Genomic DNA, 26,124 nt, shown 5'->3' on the forward strand with positions numbered 1-26,124 from the left:
CTTTTCATCAACAAAGCAAGTTTCTTTATCCAAAATTCAGAGGAGTTAGAGGCCTAAATTATAAACTAGCAAAAATCTCAAGCCTGTTAACTTTCAAAGTATTTGCAAGAAGACCTGCTGTTTATGTCAGGCTTTTCAGAAATGTAAGAATGGCTTGTTGATTAAGACACATAATTAAAAAAGAAGAAAGAAAAAAGAAAAAAAAACAAAAAAGAAAAAAAGAAGCAGGGCAACCAAACTGAGAAATTTGACATAATCATGTGGAAGCATCTTCTACAGAACTTCCAATTACCCAGTGTGGGTTACCTAAAAGGCAGAATGGAGGAGGCTACTGTAAGTCTACTTGGCTCAGAAGGATTTCTAAATAGCATTTATTATTAAAAATGAAACTAATGAAGTAAACAAAAGCAATTCTCATAAGTGAAATAATGAAATGTCATTTCTGTGGAGCCAGAAAAGAGAGCCACAGAGTGCTCCCACATACTTATCTTTAAGTCAAAAAGCCTGTAGCCAAAGCTCAACACCAATAGAAAAAAAATTAAGTTAGCAATTTCAGCGATCCTCTACAATAAAACGCTACAATTTGAGGCAAATAATGCTTCATATACACAATCTTTCATGACTTATAGAGTCACAGAAATGTTGGAAAAAACCTCCAAGATCATGAAGTCCAACCTTTATGTCCAAATTGCTTCTTTTAGAAGGATTACTTTGTAAGATTTTACAAAAGGGTCATTGAACAATTGTCATTCCAGTCTGGACTATCAATCAGTGTTGCTTGTGATAACAACCTGAAAGCAAATGTGGTATTTAAGTGGTCTGAATTTACAAGCCTAAAGGAGCAAGAGGAAAGCAGTGAAGGGTCAGGAAATTAAACTCATGATTCGCAGGCACTGGCTAAGGAATATGTGAATTTAATGTATGACTAATTACAAACTGGAAAGACAAAACCACTGCTGTATTAAAAAGCAAAGTAAACCTTTTACTCCATCGAGTAACTGCTTGCATCGCAGGGGCAAGAGAATGAAAAGGTAAGTAATGTGAAGAGCTTGTCAGGTAAAAGAGCTCTTGAATGAAGATGGCAGAGATCTGCTGAACTTCACTCAGAGGCAAAGCCCAGAGCAGTGAAGGACTGAACCCTTCATCTCTATTTAACATTAAACAACAAACATACTAGATGGAAACTGAACAGTCTCTTTAAGAAAAGATACTTCTGGGGTGAAAGCAGATTAACATATTTATACAGTATCTCAGCAGAGTCCTTCAAGGACATTCTGCAAACATGCTGCTTGGATATATTTTGAAACCCTTCTTTAAGAATTGTTTGTTGGATATACTTTGAAACTTTTTTCCAAAGTTGTTTAGCAATTTTTTTTTCTTTTTTTTTTAGAATTCTTTGTTCAATTCTATTTCTTAACTGAGTAGAAACCAGGGGCTGTAGGTCTTCTTTTGAAAATATAGATATCACTATACAGGACCTGTGGAAATTAGATGTATACTACAAAACCATTGGAATAGAGCACAAGGAAATCTGCATCCAATTTTTCTCCTTGCACTAACTTAGAGAAGTATTCCACAAGAGCATTATATATATATATATATATATATATATATATATATATATATATATATATTTAGGAATAAAACCTTAATAAAGTGTTTGGAATGTTAATGAGATAATTAAAGAAACTCCATGCCTGAGCTTTCCTATCAGCAAATACACAACTACTTCCATAGCCTATAGCATGCTGGAGACATTTCTAATGAAACATTTTAAGTATGTTTAAAATACATTCTTTGCATTTTTCCTAGTATGAACTTTACTTAACTCCTTGAATTTTCTCCTAAAACCGATTTATCTAATGAATACAGAAATAAGTTAGCATAAAAAAAGAACTTTTAATTCAGCAAGTTGAAGAAAAAAAAGAAAAAAAAATACTGATACCATTTCCTACCATTGAAACCCTTTTTCTCTATAACATAAAGAAACAGTTTCCAGGAGAAAACCCTTACTATACATCATAAGAGATATCAAACAAAAAAACAGTCACCAGTTTTGACAGCTTACATACTTTTTATATCAGTAATTGACATCCATTTGGGGACCTATTCTTTGGGTTTTGAAAATAATTCTCTTCCCTGCTGTCTAATTATGTGTTTGAGAGCAGGAACAGTCTGTTATTTTAACATCAAGCAGGAACAAACTGTTATTTTAACATCACTTCATACCTTGACATAGAAAAAAAAAAAAAAGCAGAAACCACAGCCAAATTCACATGTTCTTAAGAAGACCAAGAAATAAACAAAGAGTGGAGTACAAAAGGGCCTTCATGGGAAATATTTTTCAGATTTTTTTTTTCCCACTGCAGTTCAGCACTGCCTTTCTATAGAAATGGAAACATCAGAACACTGATCTTGAGTTCAGGGCCATGCACTTCAACTTGTCCACTCTATCTACAGTGACAAAGGGGTTTGCCTTCTGGAATCCCAGTCTGCACTACAACAGCTCAGCAGCATGAAGGACAGCTGTGACCAGCTGGAAACCAAAGGGGCATTCACAGGCATCAGTGTGAGAGGTGGATGCCCTCTTGTCAGCAGCACTGTAAAATAAAACAAGCAAACAAACAAAAATACAAACAAGTAAAAAACAAAACCAAAAAATCCGCAAACACCAAAACCAACACCTGGTTTACTGCAATTTCTATAGTTGACTTCGTAAACTCTTAAAGGATGGGCAGAATTCTTCACATTTGCTATTTTCTTGAAAATTATTTTTCAAATTTTGATGCATAATGAAATAGCTTAAAATACAACTTGAAAAGAAAAATACAAAGCAGAGTAAATATTATCTAGTAAAATCAATGACCTAAGTGCAACGGGTGCTTAAAAAAAAATCATGACTTCTAGAATAATTTTTTTTTTCTTTTAAATGGTACAGAGTCAAACAAATTAAATTTTATAAACTTCCATCTGGGATTCAGGACGTTTGATTGCATTTTTATGACCGACTGAAATGAAAATGAGTAGTTTAGTTTGGCAGTTGGTACAGTTCCATGCCTGGAAATTTATCATACTTTGCCATGTAATTTAAGCACTCAATTTCCAACAGCTACTGCTCTCAGTCTGGGGAGGCAGCAAGGAAAAAAAATCTACAACAAATTACACATGATGAATTTTTAGTAGCCCCAGTAGGGGGTTTTTTGTGTCACTAGGAGACAGGATACTGTGCAACAGACTGCCTGAGAGAAGAGGTTAACAAATTGGGTTGTAAAAAGAATCTATGTGGAAGGTGACCTTCCGAGAAAGGTATTCCAGCCTCTGGCTGGGATGAGGAAAGGCTATGACTGCTGTAGAATTATATTAAAGCAGCTTATCATTCCCTTCTGAAAGAGAGTTGTCCAGGCAACTTTTCTCTGTATTGAGTCATGTGCTACTGCACTTTTGCATTTGTATGCCTTTGACGTATTTTCTTGATTGGACTTTTCAGGAATCCAGTGCTGGAATGCTAAGTCTTTAATCCTACATCATAAGGCAGATACCAAGCTACTTAATTGTACCAGAATGACTTCTGCCCCAGGACTGGAAAGGATCAAAGCACAGGCAGCAGTTTTATACAGTTTTCTTGGACTTCAGCAGAATGTAGGCACCAAGGTCCCATCGTACTTACCCATGAGCTGAACCAGCTTGTCCTTGTCAGGGAATTGGTGGTGAAACAATCAGTCTCAAATCAGTTTCACATTCTATCTACTCAACTAAGTGCTGTTTTAGAATGACAGATCTTAATGATTGCCAGTAGCACCCACGGAAGAATCTCTTGAAAGGCATTACTGAGTCTCACAAAGCACTGGAGCAACAGTCATTCCTCTTGTTCTGTTTAGAAGAAATTCACAGTGGCTTACATAGATGCACTGGTAATGTGTTTTAATACCTTGTTATTCTAGTAGAAAGCAAAGAGAAAAGGTCAAAAAATCCCAAGAGTTTTAAATTCATTTAAACAAATGAGTGGCAGCTGCCACTGGTTGTAAGGAGAACACTGATCTTTTGAGGCGGGTCTCAGGCATTAGTTCCCCGTCAGGATGTGTAGGACCTCTTGATATGGATGCACTACTTTTAGGAGTCTACCAGTCTTTAATGATACATTAAAAAAAAAAAAAGGACAAAGGCAGGAAATGCAGTAGTTACAGGCAGTGACATCACATCAGAGGAAAGTTATTGTGAAGGAGTCCCTAGAAGGCAAATGCCAAAGCTCCAAATGTTCAGCATATTCACAAGGGTCCCGAAAGACAGGACGAATAAAGAAGGCAGAAAAATCCACTGGTGATATTCAGTGAAGGGTTAGTGGAAGAACTGCAGAAGGACCACATGGAACTGAGTGACCAGGGATGAAGCGATCAAAGACAGCAGGCAGATGAAACAAACCAGCCAACTTAATATAAGGCAGGTAGGAAAACCAAATTTACCTCACACCATAGGGTGATGAATCAAGTACTACAAGTACTGAAAAATGGAAACATACTCTTGTAATTCATAGGTCTAAGAAAACATTAGCTTAGCAGCAGATCCACAAAAAAGCAAACAAAATGTTTTGAATTATTACAGAAATATAAAAAATAATTGAAGAGCAATCATACTGAACTGTTATAGTAGGGGGGCTGTACATTTTTGAGTACTACAAGACCTAAATTTCCTAGACTATAAAGGACTTACCAGAAAGTAGCAAAAGCAAAGCTATATATATAGGTGCTACTGTGAAGAAAAGATTTATTTTCAAGATTATTGTTAAAAAATCTTTTCAAAAAAAAATTGAAATTTTAGTACATAGCATCAGTTTTGCAAGTACAAACCTACCCTGCAAGGAGACAAAATAAGTGATGTTTAAATGCATAATTTGGAAAAATCTAGGCTGACCTCTACTAATCTCCTAACTACTGACCTTCAGCATTGCTTCCTATGCCATATTCAATCTGCAGGGAGCTGTAAGTGCAGTAAGGATCTTCCACACTACTTCAGCCTGTAAGTGGGCAGAAACACAAAACAGGATATTTCCACTAGCCATCACGTCCCCAGTGCCCTCTAGACACAATTATATGTGTTTGAAGGCTTCTTCCTTCAAATTCTGCTCCTCCATGGCCCAGCTGGCTAAAGCTCCAGCATTGCATATTCTCCTTTACAGCTCCCAAATCCACAGGCACACCATGATGTTTTACTTCATTTTTTTCAATTCACTGTGGTGCAACCATTTCTGCCTCTCATCCTCTGCCCTGTCAGATTTTAAAGCCAATGCACCTCCAGGTAAGGTATAGATGTAGTTACAGTGCTCAGTCTATTAAAGTGTGGAATGTCTCATGCCCAGGTATACACTTTGGTGGTATGTCTTAAGCAGTTGTGGTGCAATACAGATCTGGTATTTGATGCAGATTAACTAAATCTGAAAAAAAGTAGTAGTACAGAATAGAAACTAAAATGCTGCATTGTTTGGAAAGAACAGTATTGTAAACATTTATTATTGTTGTTGTTGTTAATACAGTCATACAAACAATGCCACAGTATATGTTTATCTCACAAGTAAGCCGTAGTAGAGAGAATATCTCAAACCTACATTTTCTGACTTTGATCAGCAGCAATACAGCTAAAAGTAAACAGTCAATATAAAAGCACTGAAAAGTGTAAACCCTCTATTTTCTATCATTACATGGCTCTCTTTACTGATGAACTCTACCTGGTAAGATAGGAGATAAGAGTAGTACTACTAATTTTGTAAATGGAGGGGGACACACATAGCAAACTGCCTAATTAAACTGTTAAGGTGGATCACAGAATGGATCAGGTTGGGAGGGACCACACTGGGCCATCTGTTCTAACCTCCCTGCACAACAGGGCCATCCCAGAGCACATGGCACAGGACTGTGTCCAGACAGTTCTTGAGTATCTCCAGTGAGGGAGACTCCACAACCTCTCTGGGCAGCCTGTTCCATGTGCAGTCACACAGACAGTAAGTCCTTCCTCATATTCAGATGGATTTTCCTGGGCATCAGCTGCTGCCCATTGCCTCTTGTCCTATTTCTTGGCTCCACTGAGCAGAGCCTGGCTCCATGCTCCTGTATCTCTCCCTTATAGACATTGATGAGATCCCCTCTCAATTGTCTCTTTTTGAGGCTGCACAGGCCCAGCTCCCCAGTCATTGCTCATAAGAGAGATGCTCCACTCCCTTAATCATCTTTGTCACCCTCAGCCGGACCCACTCCAGGATATTTACAAGAATTCTATTGCTTTTTGAAGGGTAGTTTCCTCCTTGATGAAAAAGGATATCTTTTTACTATATGGTACAACTTGATTGATGTAAACATCTCAGCAGACTACTCATGGAAGGACTGGCCTTAGTCCTATACTGTCTCAAGAGGCTGACATTTCAATTACTGTCACAGTAAGATACTATACAGACAACAGGTAGGTAATTTAATAGATCAGTCCAGATCTTCCTGTAAGCAATACATACAATCCAATTAGTTTCTCACAATAGACTACAGCAGTTATTTGAGGAGCTTCAAGCACTTCATCTGGTAAGTCTTCACAGGGCAGGAATGCCCTGCTGTTTCTATTCCCATCTGCCACTCAGCATTAAAGTTTCAGAGCACTATGAATGCGAACGTAGGGGATGTTGCAGCACTTAAATTCACCTGTGTGTGGCAAGAGGGAGAGTGCCTGAATAGCAATAAACTTCCAAAGCCAGCAGTCAGGCTAACAGATACATCAAACTGAAAGTGAGTAGTGACTGTCAGCCCCCATCACCTCTGTTTTCCCCAACATGCATTCTAGTTACTGTTGTAACTCACAGGACTCCAAAATCAGTCCCATTTTGAAGGAATCAATATTTCCACAATGTAAAAATTTTGCCTTCAACACTAGAGGTTCAGAGTGCTGAGAGTGAAGAAATGACACCATGCTGTTCACTAAATATTTCTCTCAGACCAAACTCTTCATTGGTACAGATTTGCCTGCAGCTTTACACCAAGGATGAATCTGATACACAATAAAATAGAGGTATCGGAGGCTGTGCATAAATGTACATTTTTGTTTACTAGTGTCACTTGGGCTCTTCTTTCTCCTCCATCCTCTCTCCTTACCCTCAGCCTTAATTTTCCTTACAGTCTTATTTTGTATTTTCTGTTCTCTTGACATTAAGTTGTATCTAATTTTCTTCATTTGGTTACATTTTTAAAAGTTAGTAGCTGATTGAATAAATTAAAATTTTTCTTATCATCAGTAAAAAGCCTTTATGCCTTTTCAGGAATCCTGAGGAGCTGTACACATAGGCTACTCAAGGAAGTTAATTATTAATTATCAGTTAGGTGGAATAGTTAAGATTAATTCAGTCACTGCTGAGACCCACTCATTCAGAATTAAAATGGAATTTAGTTTCATTTCCTTGAGAAATGAATTATGCTAAATTAAAATGAGGTCACTTCAGTTCTGATTTTTCTGCAATGTAACAGTTTTACTTAATTTCAATTAAATCTTCCCACTAAGACAATTCCATACATTTCTCTCATGTTTTAACTCCTTTTCTGAAGCAGTAATGGAAGCAGTTTACAAAAACTTGTGTTAGGCTGCAGTACAGCAATTCAAAAGCAGCTTATCATTGTTGCTTAATATTTGTTTGTCTGGGAACAAACATATGATAATTTGGGAAAATTGACTAAATATATATAATCATTAGCCTCACACTGACAGTAATGAAGCAATTTCAGATGCATTTTCTACAGAAGGCTCTGCAGATTTTACTGTTGTGGATTCCATAGGCATCACTGATAGTGAATTAGATGGTAAGAGCACTGATTGTACCTGAGAGATGCTGACAAGAGCACATTTAAAACTCGGAAGTGAAAATTAACATTGCAGAGAAGAGGGATTTATTTAAAACTGGGTGTACTTATAAATTTTAAATATATATTTTTATAAAGGTAAAAATCATAATTTGTACATAATCCAAGATAATTTAAATAATCAACAACAGTTGATTGTCCCAGGTGTATGTACCCATACTATGTGTACTCTAATTGATTAGAAATGAACCCAATTTTTTGGGCCCCAAGCTGGATGCATCTGTGTGTGTCAGCACCAATTTGACCAGCAACTCTCAGTTTTTAAGTGCTGAAGAAACCAGAGCCCCCAAATCACATCATGCCCTTTTCCCAGGGAAACCATCTGAGGAGAAAACCTGACCTGGCATTTTTAAAGAAATTCTTCAACTAATGTAATGAAATGTAGTGATTAGAATAAAGAATCTATGGACAAACTTTTGAGAAGTAAATGATACAAGAGCCTATTTCCTAATTTTAGAGTTGACTAAGGAATGTATTTTCTGCTGACCTTTACAAGTGTTACTATAAATCAAATACAAATGATCAACTGTCACTTTTTCCCTGAAATTAAATGAAGTTTACAATAGCTGTCACGGAAAGGTCTTCACTGCACAAATTCTAAATGTTGTTTGACTTTATTCACACGCCTCATAAAGGGTATTTAAAAAATTACAATTATGCTGACAAAAACCAGACTAACAGACACAAAATCTAGTACCTCTTTTCATATTTATTCAATTTCTTAAACTAATGGAGTATGGCTGTTGATGAAAACAGACTTTTTTCCTCTCCATCCCAAACACTTTTATATTTAAAATTAATCACACTGCCTAAATGGGGACTCCATAAAAAAGCTCAAGAGGGTAAATCAAATTGTTACCAGTTTGAAAAACTAAAGAGCCTTTTTGACACACACACACACCATGTACTGTACATGCTTACTTTAAGTTTATGTATTCTGAAGAAACACTAATGACAAACCTAATTTATAAAACTATGGCATCTATATTATTTGGAATAGAACTTCTAATGTAGAATTAAAACAAGTCAGAGTTCAATACTGCAGGAATCTAATAATAATCAATATATGTTGTATGTTCAAAATGTTCAATATTAGCAGAAACCCTCATTAGCAGGACCCCCTAGACTACCTGCTGTGGCTTTAAAAAGGAAGTTTACAAAATAAAATATTTTTTTAATTTTTTTAAACATTTCAGGGAAGTGAACCCCCTAGCTCCAAGTGTATACATATTTGCACCATGATACAGATTTCAGTTAAAAAGACAAAGACATACATTTGCACTTAAAAATAGAATACAAAGGTAAAATCTTATTTAATATTTAAAAAAAAATAATTGACCCAATTTTGACAGCTTTTTGCAGTGAAAAGTTAAGGAGTTTCATTTCAGAGAGTTTTTCATTTATTTTAAATTACTTCAAAAGTCAGTATTTCAATTTTGGAAATGAAAGAAGTATTGGAGTGAATTGCACTGTCTTCTATGACAGGCTGTCATCATGAAGAGACAGGAGGCAAGTGAAGAGTTCACCTGAGTCAATATCCAAACCAATTCAGAGACATAAAAATCTAAAAGTGGAATTCAAATGAACTGGGTTATACACAGAAAATATAAATGTTACGAATTAATTGGGTGTGAAAACACAGTAAAGCAAGTAAACACCATCCCACCACACCAGGAAAGAGAACAGTGGTGGTGTGACAACTGGGGTCACTGTTATTGCCATAAACAGGGGACTGCCAGAGTAATGGGACACAAGTTTGGCATTCACCAGCCACAGAGCACCATTAAGTTTTATCAGTTCTACTCCTTCTGTTTGGCTGTATCAGAGCCAGTCACACAGAATCACCAGCTAAAGACTGAAGTGCTGTTAGCAGGTAGTCCAAGCCACCATATCACTGCTATTTTCCAGCCTGGCCATTAACTTTACATCCAAACATGGTATTGAACTGGCCATTATCTGCATCTAATGTTCTTAGAGAATTCAAATATCAAACAAATGAAGAAAATATATTCTGCTAATACAGCCTCAGGTTTAAGAGAGCCCTTGCAGACTGTTAAGTATGAGCATGTGGTTATCCCAGCTTGGAAGACAGGGACATTCATGAACTAAAAGTTAAAATACACACTATTACTGCGGTCATTAAATGTACATACATATATCATCCTATTTGGGTGAATGAGATTGTCATGGTTTCTTATTTTTATTCCCAGCTTGCATCTTTCCCTTAACTGCCACAAATAAAACTATGAAGCAGGCCCATAAATACCGGGTTTTTAAAACCTGCATTAGAATGATCAGCAATTGACACTGCTACTGATAGGATGCACCCATCTTCCCTACCTAGCCCTGCTTTACATGTTACATACTCATTTTTATTCACATCACTACAGTTTCTAATCCCTTTTCAGAGTATTTAATACTACAGAAAAAAAAAAAGTATATCCATATACACTTTCCTTTGGACTAGTTCATAGAACTTATCCTAAGGCTACTCCATATGTGAAGCCTAACAAACACAAGATATTAGAAAACCATGAAGTGATTCCTATTAGCAATCTGTAAAAACACTGTCTGAAAAACTATTTCAGTTGACTTAATATTCAGTTTATAACTTCATTTAAACTATCTGCTTTAAACTTCTGGCAATTGCAGGAAGGTGCTCAGGTGAGATCACTTAGTTGAGAACAAAAAGAGTCAGAATTACAGCTGCTGAACTGTGGTACTACACCATTGAAACAGTGAAAACATCCTAACCCTAGAGAAATTTATTTTGACTTTTGTGATTGGGTTTTCATTTGTTTGTTTTTAAATACCAAGACTGATGAAATTGGCGTAAAGTAGAATTTATCAAAAGCTTCATATTTATCTTAAGCAAAAAAAAACCCCTAACCTAAATTAATGAATGCAGGTTGTACTTTCAGATGGCATGTTCTTTGATAAAACAGATTACCACAGGTAGTCTCTAGTCCTCCATTTTGCCTTTTTATTTTTGGAACAGAAATGCTTCCTGACCTACTGCCAAGAGGAATATATCATCTGAGCACAGGTTTGGGAAGCCTCACAACTGTACTCCTCTGCCTGTCCTATTTCATGTGCCAATCATTGCCAGAAGTCCAAGACTGTTCAGGACAGTAGCTTATTCTGAACTCTTTCAAGGGCTGCTCCTTGGTAAATCCAGGAATCACCTTTTTGGAATGCAGGTTAGCAATATAAAAACAGAGGAACTACCATATTGGTTTAGATTGAGGATCCATCTAGCTCAGTATCCTGTCTTCACCAACAGCTGTCAGTGTCTGCCCAGTGAAAACAAGAAACAGAAAAAGCACTTAGAACATTTTCCCCTAACACTTTCATAGCCATGGGCTACTTTCATCTCAGGGAAATTCTTACACCTTTAATCTAGATAGTGTCTCCCAACAGGTTTTTTTCCCAACTCTTTACCCAGCTGGTCCCTCTGGACTCCTGCAGAACTTTTTGCACTAACAACACCCTTTAGTAAGGAGTCTCACAGGTTTATGAGTCCCAGGGTTTCATTCCTGGCCAGTAACAGCTCACTGCCTATCCATTCAGACATAAAGCTCATTTTGTCCAGCACGTACCACTTCATTTTACCTTACAATGAATTTTATCTGTCATTTCAGTGTCTCTGAGAATCATTGTACAATGTCTGTCTGCAGTAAAAAGTCCTTATAAAAGGATCAAAAACATAACAACCAAAAAAACGGTCTGCGCATTCCAAGATTGAGTTTTAGTTTGCACCCAAATTTCTAATCTAAATCTATCCTTCTCCTTGCTGCTTCTATACTCCAAGCTACTCTGTGCAATGGTAAAATGAAAAGTTCACACACAATGAACTGTATTATATTGTACAAGGCTGAGACTGTCCTGATGCTGCCATTTCCCAACATTTCGTCTGCGGGATTTGGTAACTTTTAAAAAGTTCCTTTAAGAGTATTTTTAAACATATTATCAAGTGCTGTGCCTTATGTACAGCTGAATTTTTAATACTAGATTTATAAATGACATCAGTAGTTTGGACTCTTACAAGAACAGTACAGAACACAGGATTTCCAAAGGGAATATGGTTAATGATGACTACAGGATGCTCTGCAATGTGTCATTTGCAAGAGAAGATGAACTGTATCTTTCATTTTAATTAAGATTCAGACTTGAAATGAGAGAGTAAAACCTCAATTTTTTCAACAGAAAGGGTATGCAGCATGCTAACTTTGTCCTTTTCCAATTAAAACACCATAAGAAGCCCTAAGACTTCAGTGAGGGCTCTTTTGGAACGATCTGGAAAAAAATCTTCTTTAAATAGGTTATATGATGTTAATGCCTGAAAAACATGGGACATTTGAGTCAAATATTTAAAAATATTCAGGAGAACATATTTAAAGATAAGGGTACCTTTAGATGCCCCACTTCAAGGTATCCACTACTGCTTCATGCATCTGTGAAGTTCAGTCTATCTCAAATGTGCAGGATTATAGAACTCCAAGCTGAAACATTTTGCACAACACTGAATTGCAAATCAGGAAGAGCAAAGGCAGTCTATGTAGGCCCATTTCTGATGAGGGAAAAATGTATAATTTTTGAGCGCTTAAATGTAATTTATTATAACACATTTTGAAACAAATTATACTACTTGAAATCTGAGCAATTTTCTACAAAATTGCTGAAAGTTCACAGTAAAACTGCAGCAGATGAGGGGCATATAGGTAGGATTGATTTTTTGAGGGAACAAACCAAATATTTTTATTTTTTTCCAATTTGAAGCAGAATGCATTTTACGTACCTTAAGTTAAGGCATTCTCAGCTTTTCCCAGAATATATTTCACATTGCCAGCAACTAAACTCAATACATCTTGGTCTTTTGTCTCAGAGCACTGTCTGTACTACAGCCTATTCTAAACAAAATGCCTATTGGAGTGATAATGCCTAGAGGGATAGTGTAACATAAATTGATTTCAAAAGCCAGGTACTCAACAATGCAATAAATGAAAAATCCTAGAAACATTACAGGAGAACTTGGGCAAAATTCACCTAATGTTTTAACAAGAGCTAACAACAACAACAACAACAACAAAAACCCAAATAAACAGCAAAAAAAATTGAGGGAGTTTTTGATTGGTTCGTTGGTTGGTTGGTGGTTTTTTTTCAGGTATTTTTCTTTCAAAGTCTGATATATTATGCTCAGACACCTCTGTCAGGTAGTACATGAAACCTACTCAAAATCCCACTGTGCTGACATTCAGTACACACCACACCCTTCCACTGAAGGGATTTCCCTCAGAGGGAGATGAATACCAGGACAGCACCTACAAAAGCTGCCAGTCCTAATCAGGAAATTGAGCAAGCATAAAGCAGAATGCAGATTTTCAAATGAAATCTGGAATGGTTTCTTTTAAATTAATGAGACTGCTTTCCCTAAACAGGACATGGCAAATATTTCACTCTTGCACATTGGAACTTGTGAAATTATCTACAGAGAGAACATTGCACCTCTGTATAGGAAAAGTTTCTGAAACCCCAGAGGTTCAAACTACCTCATAGGCAACAGCCAAGAGATTCCAACCTTAAATCTGGAATTCTTTCTTATTAAAAATAAATGAAAAAGACTAATTAGGTTCATGAATAATACTGATTTGTTATTAAAAAAAAAGAAATATGTCAGCAATAAAAAAAGGCATTTGGAAACACATTAAACCTGTTTTACCATGGATGTTGACATTTTAGGTTTTCCAAAACATATTCAAGGTGAAAGGTCTTTTGAAAATAATTTTATGTTATATCCTGTTTGCATAAAAAAGGGAACAGTCTTTTTATCTGCTCTCTTTGTCTCATATTTTTTAAGATTATTTCAATATATTTGCATTGTTTTTGTCTTTTAATTTATTTTACTTCTCATATTATGCACCATAGAAGTTAAGGGAATCTGGTAACCTGTATTCAAAAAAAGGTGATCCCTCTTGGATTTACCAAGGAGTAGCCCATGAAGGAATTCAGAATAAGCTACTGTCCTGAACAGTCTCAGACTTCTGGCAGAGATAGGCATATGAAACAGGACAGGCAGAGGAGTACAGTTGTGAGGCCTCCCACAGCTTCAGAGCTATGCTCAGATGATATATTCCTCTTGGCAGAAGGCCAGGAAACGTTTCTGTTCCAAAAAAAAAGGCAAAATGAAGGACTAGTAACTGGTAATCTGTTTTATCAAAGAACACATCATCAGAAAGTACAACCTGCACTCACTAATTGGTTTGCTTTTTTTTACCTATGAAAAATATGAAGCTTTTGATAAATACTACTTTACGCCAATTTCATCAACCTGGAGATTCAAAAACAAAGAAACAAACAAAATCTCCAGAAAATCTAAAGAAGTCAAAAAACCCACATCAATCCCTAACCTCTACAAAAGCCTAGAAGAGTGAGGTAACTTCAGTTTGTGGGAGAGAGTACAATTTCACAGCCAGGGTTGTTCCCCACTTCATTCCCTGTATACATATATTCAAGTGGGAACTTCAATCTGTCCTGCAAAACCTGGCCTTCTATATGAATAGGTCATATCAGAGATTTATTAAAAACATGCCTGAAAGGGATGTAATTGAGAAAATCTACCACTGAATTCAATGGCAGTTTTGATTCTATCATCTCTTTAATCTTTCATCAGTTGTGACAGTTAAGAAAAATTTCATGGCCATTACTCTAAAATCACTTCTTTTCTCCATTTTAAAAAAATCTGTTACCTACTTCTTGATCTCAAACATATTTATTTTGTTATTTATAATATAAAAATCCATGTTGTATCCAAAAACTAAAACATTCTCAAGAGCAGTGCCAAGATTTTATGACAGTGTTTCAAAGAGCAGGTGCTTGCAAGTCAAGAGGCAGGAGGCACCAAAGTAGGGATTGGTATGATATTTGGTTTGCCATCTTCAATGAGGGAATATGTTTCACTTGGGGAAACACATCAACTCACTATATAACAGAAATAATGGGAAATCAAAAACTTTGTTTAAAAGACTATTTATTTTCACTACATTTTCCTATCAATCATAGTGACTTGCTGTAAAAAAAAACCTGAGAGAGATCTGGATATATTCATGCAGAGAGTGCCACTTAAACCCATTGTAAAGATTTATACAGCATTTGCCTTCAAGCAAGGGGGTAGTTTCATTAATATTGGTTCCAGCTGAGTGGACTATGAAGTACAAATCCATGCTTATGTATTATTACAGACAGCTATATGAGACCATTTTTATTTTAAACATTTAGATTCACCACAGAAACAGGTCTGTAGTGCTAGAAATAGTTATGAAACACAAGCTATAGAACCAGTAACCAAGTGACTCCTTAGCCAGGCCCATAGCCAGTAAACCCAGTCTCCCGCCTATATTATTTTGTTTTGTTTTCTGATCAATGTAATCACAGCAGCTGCAGCACAGCTTGTACAAATGTGTAGATTACGTATATATTCAACATGCCTACCCATACAGGAAGAAGGGATGGATTAGACAAAGTGCAAGTACTTTCAAGAATGTGTAGTTCCAAACTATTAAATATTATTTAAATATTAAGAAACAACTGAAAAAGAAACTAGAAGCCAAATCATATCAACATATAAATTAAATTACATTCACCACTGTGCTTCTTAGTAAACATTTACACTTTTGGATTGATTGGCCATTTGGGTGAGGAGATTGCCTGCTTCTAAGAAGTTAAATAAGCACACTTCTTTGTTTCTTATATCTATCCTAAATTTCTGAATGCTCAAGATAGAAACAGCAGTACCCTTAGTATACAAAGTATAACTTTCTAACACTTTCAACTAGGCTTTCTCATTCATCTTCATTAATTATTGACTAATTATCAACAGAATAAATTATGCATTAGATTTTTCAGGCTGAACGGTAACTGGTTTGCAACAGTTGAGGTTACTGAGCAGGACTGGGCTATACAAGAGCTTAACAGTGGAGCTCTACCTCCCTTGGCATTTCAAGGACTATCACATTATCCTGATCTCATTTGCCACATCATTTGAACATGATGAAGTCTATTAACTTAATAAGAGTAGTAAGATACCATTACCTGTAGTAAAAACAAACTGAAAATCTCCTCAGAAGTATCTCAGCTCTTCCTGAGAGTGGGAATTTTTTGCTTGCTTGCTTGCTTGCCTTTAAGGAAACACATCTGAGACCAATCCACTTGGCTTTTTATCATTGAATATGTGCTGCTTACTTGTAAAAAAAATAACTTCTTTTAGTGACAGCATATGAATCAGTATCCACAGCAAGTCTTGGAAATGGTTTTGAATTGTGAGCTCAGAAAGGCTGCAGCACAAATGTCAATCTGAAAAATAGAGTAGTGTGTGCATCATTCACTAGATAGGAAAGGAAAAGCTTGGATGACTTTGTGAAAAGAGCATTGCTATGAATTTCTAACACATCTTTCTTCTTACATCATATATTATTTAATTTCCATAGCAACCCACAGGAGCAGGAAGCCAGTGTTTTCAGAAAAAAATGAAGTGATAAAGTTCACAAAAGAGAGACTACGGAAGACTAGGAATGATAGAGGAAATAAATTCAGGGAAATTCTGTTGCCAGACACTCAAAGTTATTAAAAAGCTGTGTCCGATTTCCGAAAGCTACAAGCATACTATGAAATACACATTGTCAGTGTTTGTGCTATGACTTTTATAGCATTGTAATCCCAAATCTGATTCATTGCATGCATCAATTCTTCCAATTATTGCTAAAGAGTCAACTTTGCTCTCAAATCTTTTCATCAGTGCCAAAACAAAAAACACAAATAGCCAACACACCACCACCACCAAATAACCAGCTGAAAATTTCAGATGACTTTAAATAAATGGCTTTTAATTCTCAACAATCATGTTAGCATAATTTGATATTATCTGCTGACGCTAGACTTGCAACTCTGCAAGGGAAAAAAAACTGAAGTCTAGAGAGAAGCACAATTATATTTTATAAATATAGAATGACATCATGTAAGTTATCATATTTGTCAGCTGTTGAGAACAGCCACAGAAAATGCTGAATTGTGAGAAAAGTATATTTTCCAAAGTGATAAGAAAACTACAGCATCTGCTCAGTCTAGCTTAGAAACCTTCCCTGGTACTGCACACTTAGTCCAAGGTTACAGAAAAAAAATTACCTAAGGAAAGCTGACAAGCACTATGTTTCAAATTCCTTAAGGGCAAAGCACAAGTGTTATTCACCATTTCCTACAAGATACCACAACACCCCATTGACAGATTGCAGCTGATTTACATCTCTAGATAAGCAAAACCAAGCCTCCGAGAAAGAGGATGTAGTGCTCTTGTCAAAGAATATCAGTCCAAGAAACAGTGAAAATAAAAACCGTAAGATTCATCCTTTATGACCAATGTGTCTTCTCTGCAGTACTGCTAACACATGCAGGTGGACAGGTGGAACCGTGTACACTCACATCCCAATCTGGGTTCGTGTGTGTAAAGGCTTAGAGAATGTCAGACTGCCTAAAAACCGTAACATCAGATCACGCGCTGTTTTCATTATGCTCAGCCACAAAGTAGTTCACAGATCTTCTTTTATTATTATTTATAAGATGAAAGGAACGATAATATAAAACAATGACAACCCTGTATTATCTCTAGGCAATTCTCTCGTTATCATGCTGAACAGCTCGGCTACAGAGAAAAAGAGTCATTACCTGTGTGAAGAGAACCTGTGATTAGCCTGAGAAGGTACTGGGCAAATTTCATTATTTCCCGCTTACACCGCTTCCTACAGCCACTCATCTTAGGCAACGGGGTATTCCTCTGAGGAGAGCCTGACGACTTTGCCAATAAAGGGAACAGTTTCTGCCAGCAAACTTCTGGGGCACTTCAGAGCCTCACACTGCCTCGCCGCCTCCTCACGGCCGAGCAAACTCCGCCGATCTACCTCAGGTGGCTGCGCAAGGGAGCCCGCGGCGGCCGGCGGTGCCACGGCACAGCGCGGTGCGGCACGGCACGGCTCGGCTCGTCTGGGCAGGACACGACACGACACGGCACGGCACGGCACGGCACAGCACAGCACGGCACGGCACGGCACGGCTCGGCTCGGCTCGGCTCGGTTTGGCTCGGCGCGCTGCAGGCACAGGCGCGGCCACCGGCGCCCCCGCCGCGGCCGGACCCGCGGCAGGCGCTGGCCGCGGGCGGCTCCGCGGGCGCGCAGCCCGGCGGGCGGGGCGGTGCCGGTGCCCGCCCCACGCAGGCGGCACGGCACGGCACAGAACGGAACGGCGCGGCCCGGCCCAGCACAGCACGGCACGGCACAGCACAGCACCGCCCCCGGGAGCCGGTCCGCTCTGCGCTCCTCCCGCGAGCAGCGGGCGGGCAGGTGGCAGCCGGCCGAGGCTCGGCACCGCTCCGTTCCCCTGGTGCCGGGCGGAGGCGAGCCCAGCCCAGAGCAGAGCCCCGCCCGGGTTCCGCGCACGCCGGGCCCGAGGGGACGGTGCTGGCCCTGCCTGACCTGCGGGAGTGTGACCGAGGTGTGAGCAGGCGGGGCTCCCCTCACCTGCACTCTGCACCTCGGCCTCGGGCCCCACAGCCTGCCTGAAGGTCATGCAAACGCCAGGGCACTGCGCACCTGTACCGCGGGAAGAAGGAAGCAGAAAGCCTGCAGGTACCTCTGTGCGGGGAGCTGCCAGAGCTGCTTTCCAGCCTCTGACCTGCGGCAGCTGGCAAACAGGCTCTGGCACAGTTGGCATTCTGTGGTTAGAATGTCTCCAAGAAAGTCTCGTCAGGAAGCTACCTGTACTCCTTACTATTCTATTATAAATTCATTGTTTTCCAACTTGCTGAGAAGTATTTCTTATTAATAAAAATTATCTTCTGTAGTCAACATCCAGGACCACAGAACCCAAAGAATATGTTTTTGTTTCTCTTGGAGTACTTCCCTCATAGAGAACAGCTCTATTGCATTAGAGGGTGATGCAATATGTAATGCTTAATACAGTTTAAAAAAAAGAAAAAAAAGGAAAGATAACCCATTAAGGAAAAGCTTAACAGAAGAAAATCATCAACTGATCTAATTTTACGACAGCACTGACCATAAAACATTTTGGCAAATGCCTTTAAAAAAATTACAATAAACACAAATGCACATCTTCAAGCTATTGTCTATATTATGCAGTGAGCAGAGATAAATACATTATGGACACAATACATCAAAGCATTATCAAAGTTGCAGTTAGATGACACAGTTTCTGTGTCTGCTATCTGAAACACAAGCAAGCTATCTTAAGCTTCCAGAGAAGCTACACAGATAATGGAAAGAACCAAAATGAAACAGCTCACAGAAGCCCCCAGGTTACTCCAACACAGGGATTAGTCTAAGAAGGATGTGGGCAAATTCCAGTATTTCATGTTTGCACTACTTCCTACAGCCACTCATCTTAAGCAGGAACTAATTTCTTGGCACAGTTTTTTTCTGAAAAGACACAATACAGTTTGACCAATGAAAACCATCCAAAAAAAGACTCCCCAAACCAAAAAAAAACTCCTACAAAAACCTACAAACAAACCAACCAACCAACCAACGAAATTACCAAACCCCATACCCCTCCAACAGAACTCATCAAATTCTGAGCTAATGGAGATGCCAGTGTGCCTTACCAATTTCTGAACTCCTCCGCTCTCTGAAAGGAAAGCTCCATAAATAGCTGGTAGGGATGAAGAGATGCCAAAAGCATAAGCCTGTGTCTCTTCTTTAGAAGAGGACTGAAGAGTCCAATACAAATGGTTCTGAGCTGGAATCCTTGACCTTTTTAATCCTTTGACATCACCAATTGTTTTATAGAATTTTCACTGGTAGTGTTACTTCAAAATAAGGAACTGAAAATGCCTAAACAACCTTAAACAACTGAAACACTGGTTTTCTAAAGCCGTAAGCAAGAATCACCCACACCATGGGTTGCTCTTCCTCCACCCAAAAAACCCCTCCAATAAACCTGTACCAGTTCTGACACTGTTTGACACTTTCCTAAGCCTTTATGTTTCAATACAGCAATAACAGTAATTGCTACCTAAGGAAGATGGAAGATTTCATGAAAGGTTTTTGACTAGTTTCACCAAGATATTTTTTAACAATCAGTGCAGTATTTTGATAGCACTGGATCTAAATCCATCTCCCAATATTTCTCTGGTCAGCAGGAAAGACTGACTAAGATTAAAGGGTTTTTTTCCCCAAATCAAGAGAGCAGATCAGAGAAAAGGGGGCAGAAAAGTCAGAATAGAAAACTGTAATAAAACCACCATGGTTCTTTTGAAAAATATAGTAAAATAATATGAAGGACAGTTGGACAATATCAACTTCTATATATTGGTAATATACTTTTTAAATCTTTTTTTAATTGATGGGACACACTAAGGTCCTCAGACAGAGCCAGTCTCTTTGCACTGAGGTAAAAAAATACTTTTTATATCTACAAGCTAGGTCCATCCCTAATAATTCATAATCCATAGAGCTGAAGTAAAGCCCTCTGAAAAAAGATCCTCTTAATGTCAGAAGAGTCTGCATCAGTTCCTAGAAACTCTGACTTTGGAACCAGGTACTTAGAAAAAACACAATTTGAGTAAAATGGAGGAAGAATAAAACACATGCATACATAACAGAAGTTCCTTTTAGATATTAGGAAAAACAAATGGAAGGAAAAAGTGAAAACTCTTTGTAAACTGGATTTTCGAATCGTTTCACCAAGTCCAGCTCATAGAATAACATAAAATACAAAATTACTTTGTTTTGGAGTGCTTGGCAAGAATGAAATGACTAGGGAGGAAACATATGCAGTTTTTGTAAAAGACTGTCAACAGCTGCAGTCAAGTCTAAAAGCAAAATGGAAACATTTCCCCGAATGTACAAAGCCTACTATAGTACAGTCAGGACAAATTAATTGATAATAATAAAATATTTTCTTTCTGTGAGGATTTCTACACAAAGCTACAAGACAAATCTTAAAAATCTTTGTCACCATGTCAAGAAAGCAATGCAAAACCAAAAATGTATGAAATTAAATTCTATTCAGTCCAAAGATGAAATTCCACATGCATTTTTATAACTTGAATTAAGGTCTCAGCACCACAGGTCTATGCCCCAGGCATCAGTTGACAACTGAAGTGCAACCTAACCATCCTTAGAGGAGGGTACACACTGACAGCTTTAGTCTAACACTACAAAAGAAAAAAACTACACCAGTGTTGTAGTTCAGAGATGGTTACTATTGGCAGGTATGTATCAGTCTTGCTTTACTTCTTCCTGTGTAGGAATAGTATTTCACTATAAAAACATAAACAAAACCAAAAGAGAATACATTAACAGGAACATGAAAACACATTCTAAAATAATCAAAGAAAATAAATGATTCTTAGATTGCTTAGGTTTCTGGGATCATGTGGATGACTCTTCTTTCAAAAAAGAAAAAAACAGAAACCCCAAAAGCATTGCATGTCTCAGAACTGACCACTGTAACAGATTGGTATAAAATGGTGAATTAGCTTGCATTATAGTTATGTTTTGAGAGAGAAAAAGTTACTAAATACAGATTTTATTTAGTAAAAAAGATAGAAAAAAAATCTCTTAAAACATTTCAAAAGAAATTAAATGTGGCTCTTGTCATATTAAGTAACAACGGCAAAGACTCAAATGCCAAAAGCACATATAAGAGTTTAGGGAGAGAAAAATAAAAACCATCACATATATTTGATGAGAAGAAACCCATAGAAAAAGGATGACAGTGCATGCCAAATATAAATTTGCTAGTCTGGGAATAAAATCTCCAGCAGAAGCTGAAGTGACATATACAGAGCACAAGCTGATTGGCTTCTTGCAGGCAATTTGCCTTGTAAACCTCTTTCATTTGCACACAATCCTCTGACTTCCAAAAACAAAATCTCCTCCTGAATGAGCCCTTGCTATTGACTAATAGCAAATTGAAATCTTACAACAAAAATCAACTCAATTAAGTGCTTCAACCTCATCAGAAAGGGTAACCACAGGAAGTTATCCAGGAGCACAGAAAACCTGTACAGAGTTTCCTCGATGTAGACTCCAGAGGCTTGTAAGAGCTTTTTTTTTTCTTAATGTAAATACTGAATTCAATAACTGGATTTTTTTAAATCAAAGGATTATTAACCTTTTTATTTCAAACAGCAGTGATATTTACAACCTAAGCACATGGCAAGCAATAACAGATGGGCAGAAACAAACAGATGGGAGAGCACAAGGTAACAGCAAGATGTTTACAACAGAGCATAATAAACAGCTGCCATAAGTAGATGACCATCGTCAGATCTCTCTTCAGTTGCTCCTTGCCTGTCATAAAAGTAAGGGTCCTCTTAAATCACAGTCCCTACTGTATTTATTTTAATAGCTCTTCTGTGGACTTGTACTTCTTGACTTGACAGTATTGTGCACTGAGGTGTCCCAAGTTCGCCATCATTATTCAAGTGGATGCAGCAGGATGAGAGTCATTCATCACAGAAGTCACTGGAAACCGCAGAAGTAATTCCAAATTATTCATGATGTCCATGAAAATATCAGCTACCACTTTTAGCCACAGCCAGTGAATAGCAACAAAAATTCTCTTGTACGTCACTTGCTCAAATTTAGTCTTGGATATTAACACAGACCAGAGATGGTTATATGATAGAAGATGAGCTGGGGAAGCAGAGATGCGGGCATATGTTCCCTTCCTAACTGATTAGCAGTAACATGCTAGCTAAATTTGCTTAGATTAAAATGGTTATTGTTCTTGTTTTCTGTCCTGAATGTTATAGTGACAACAAGGAACACGAAACTGTTTCTTGCTTTCCATGCATTCCATATTAAAATGGATGTCTACATCAGATGTGGATATAATCTGGCTCTGTCTTCTAGAAACAATAACTTCCACAGAGCCCAGGACAGAGAGTGAGGGGACTGCCAGTGTCCCTGGTTATGAATACAGACTTATTTACCTCCTTTAATTTTTTTATACTCTTCATAGCAGAATTAAAACCCTCCTATTAGCCCAACTCTTACTTATCCAAACTGCATGCAATGTTTTTAAATGTGGAAGACAAAATAGTAAGAAATCTTTATCCTGGCCTGTGCTACTGAAAATTAATACAGTCTTCCTGCTTTTGTTTTTAGTCTTTAATTTCTCCCGAAAGCTTGCTAAGAATAATATCTTCAAACAGCTCTGTTGCTGTGTTTAAAATAAGACTACAGAGAAATGACTGCTACTTCACACTGTTTGCATAATATCAACAAATTATACATGTGCTCTAGTCTGATAGCTAATACCTGCATAAAATAAATTACTTTCATTGCTGGTATACTCCCAGACTCTATAGGTGCAAACTGAATTTTCTAATACATTAATGTAAACTAATAAAACATGTTGGCTTAGCCCACCAGAATCTTTGACCAGCATAACAGAAATACTTAAAACATCTATCTCTATTATTCCCACCTTCCCTGAGGTAGCTGCTCTCAGAATGCCTCTTTTTACCTACTCAGTGTCCTTGAAGCTTACCCCAAGGATTCATTTTCACACAACACTCTAAGATGATACTGCAGACAGTCAACCAGGAGCTACAGCTGCCTCAACCTCCCCCACGGGTCCACACTTGCCTAATTAAATATTCATCACTCCCAAAAGCTGCAGTGTCAAACATGAGCAACTTCCCAGCCTGACCTCCTACAGCCAGCCCATGCTTTGTGCTAGAGAATAAACAAGACTGGGATCTACCTGCTGGAACATAAAGTGGCATAATGCAGTTTTCATGTTGCACATTAACTTCTGTGCATGCACTGTAAAATTCTCACTGCAGAAGCCAGAGTACTAACTTTTAATGTTCAATAAACTAAAATATTATCTTCCTTACAATACAGATCCTGTTTTATATGTATGGTCATACCTTTTAACTTAAAAATATATTATTTCTGAGTATTCTCAAAAAAAATATATACTAATATCAAGTGTATGAGGGTGGTTTGTTTGTTTGTTTGTTTGTTTTTTGGTGGCTTTGGATTCTTATCTTAGTTCCACTTACAGGAAAGTTGGGGGTTGCCTCCAAAAGAAAAGAGAAAAGTTCTTATAACTCATTTAATTGTATCAGACTCTGCACATATTTATATTTATATCTATACTTAATGGAAGAGAAATCTGAACAGAAAAAAAGAGAAGGAATCATCTTACCTGTTAGAGAAGCCATAGCTGTAATAGTCTATAAGTTCCATAAATCTTTGAGATTCAATATAACTAAAACATATCCATATCATGTCCATACAAAATAAAAATAGCATAAAGGTTGTGTTTTGACCCCAAAACCTACATTAACCTGTTAAAGAGAGAAGTATCAGAAACTGGCTGCAAACCAGACAATACTGGGTATGCAGCATTCTTAAGACAATAGAAAAAGCATTGCACCAAATCAGCCATGAGAATTCTGTAAGTATAATTACTACAGCTTTGGCCAGTAAGTAAATATATTCTGAGGAAGCTTTTTTTCACTGCATATATGTAGTTATGTATGTGTATATCTATATCTATATATATATATATATATATATACACACACACATACATACATACATACATAACTACATATATGCAGTGAAGTCTACCTTTTTTAAACTATATATATTTGTATGTATATATATATGTGTATATATATATATATATATATATATATATATATACACACATAGAGTTTAACAAAGGTAGACTTCATAGCTTCACTAACTACCTGTTGCAACTTATTGCAACTTATTTGCCTCTAGGTTATTGCAACTTATTTGCCTCTAGGATGTCCAATTAATGGTCAAACCCCAGATTTCTTCTTCTAAGTCAAGGGCTTCCCCACTTCCCCATAGTTTTCAAGCATTCTTTCCCCTTTTATGCTAATTATGGCTTGATGCTCTAATTAAAATGCTCTGAAAATTAAGATTGAAAAGTACAAATCTTAAAGTTTTCACATCCTCAATCTGGCATGAATTGCAATGTATTTCAGTGAATATACTGCAGCTACTACCTCAGGGAGGCGAAAGACAGAAGGGAGATACCAAAGTCCAAACATTTCTTCAAAGCAGACATCTTGGTTGAAGCAATTTTGCAACAGTTCTCCTTCATCCAAAATTTGATTCTGTTAATTATTAAATATGAAGTACCAGTGTTGAGAGCAAGTTAAATTACCACACTGCTAGGTCTGTGGTCTGTTTTCCCTCCTGGCAGGGTCCTGCAGATATTGAGAAGAAAAACACTTTATCAGCATTCCTCTGGAATCCTTCAGTAATGCTCTGTAGTTACCAGTCTACTCCAGAATTTCCAGAAGAGTTGTCATTGTAATAAGGACCCCTAGATCTTCTTCCCACATAATACAGCTGATGAGCTGTCACTCAAAGTATATAAAATTTGACTCTGACATAGAGGAAAACCATTTAAAACAGACTTAGAATTGATCGGATCATATCTATGGTTTGATAAACCTGAGATGAACCTTGCTCATGAGCAAGAAGAAAGGTTTATATGCACTCAAAACTCTACCACTCTAAACTACATAATAATTTTTCTACTCTGCACTCTTACTTTCATTACAGGCAAAAAATAAATACATTGGAAAAAATATTTTATTATAATTTCCAGGCAACTGGAAATTTATCTAGGCTTCATGATACAGATTAAGCCTGAAGAAGCTACCCACTGTGTGCTTCAGGCAGGAAATGGTCATCAGGGATATGAATCACAGGGTATTACACCCGTTTAGCGTTGCTGGACCTGTGAAGGAAACATCTGAGTCTGTGTTAGGGTCCTGAAGTTGCACACTACATACAGTGGGTAGATTTTACAGGCCTTATTCTCTATCTATTTAGTATCATTTGTTTCCCTACCTTCTACCACATATTCTTCTGCAACCATAAAGCCATTTCTCTGACAAGTATGGCCACAACTACCTGTGGCTTTGTGCAAACCTCCCTCATCTGCCCTTATCATACCCCTTTAATCACTCCCTAGGAACCAGTGATGAAAAGAGGCAGAGTCAAAGTAAATCTTCAAGATTAAAAGCAGGAAAACAGAGCAACCAGGGAATTCAGTCTCACATGTGACCCAAAGGCATCAGTGAAAGACAATTTTTGGCTCCCAGGTGGGAACACTTATTTAGTGGTAAGGCAGGTAGTTGGGACCATGTGCATGAGACCTCAGAAAACTGCAT

General features: G+C 37.6%; 1 protein-coding gene across 4 annotated transcripts in view; it reads right to left on the reverse strand.

The window, feature by feature from the left end:
- Positions 1–26,124, reverse strand: part of KCNIP4 (potassium voltage-gated channel interacting protein 4) — a 390,761-nt gene that overhangs the window by 269,842 nt on the left and 94,795 nt on the right. The window contains exon 1 of one of the 4 annotated variants that reach the window (XM_038134761.1): positions 17,598–17,947. The exons of the other annotated variants lie outside the window; for them this stretch is intronic. Coding sequence (XP_037990689.1) covers positions 17,598–17,685 — 88 coding nt within the window. The 5' untranslated portion in view covers positions 17,686–17,947. Of the gene's footprint in view, positions 1–17,597; positions 17,948–26,124 lie in introns of those variants that run through there. 4 annotated transcript variants of the gene reach the window in all.

The sequence above is a fragment of the Motacilla alba genome, chromosome 4 (assembly GCF_015832195.1).
Source record: "Motacilla alba alba isolate MOTALB_02 chromosome 4, Motacilla_alba_V1.0_pri, whole genome shotgun sequence".
NCBI classification, from domain to species: Eukaryota; Metazoa; Chordata; class Aves; order Passeriformes; family Motacillidae; genus Motacilla; species Motacilla alba.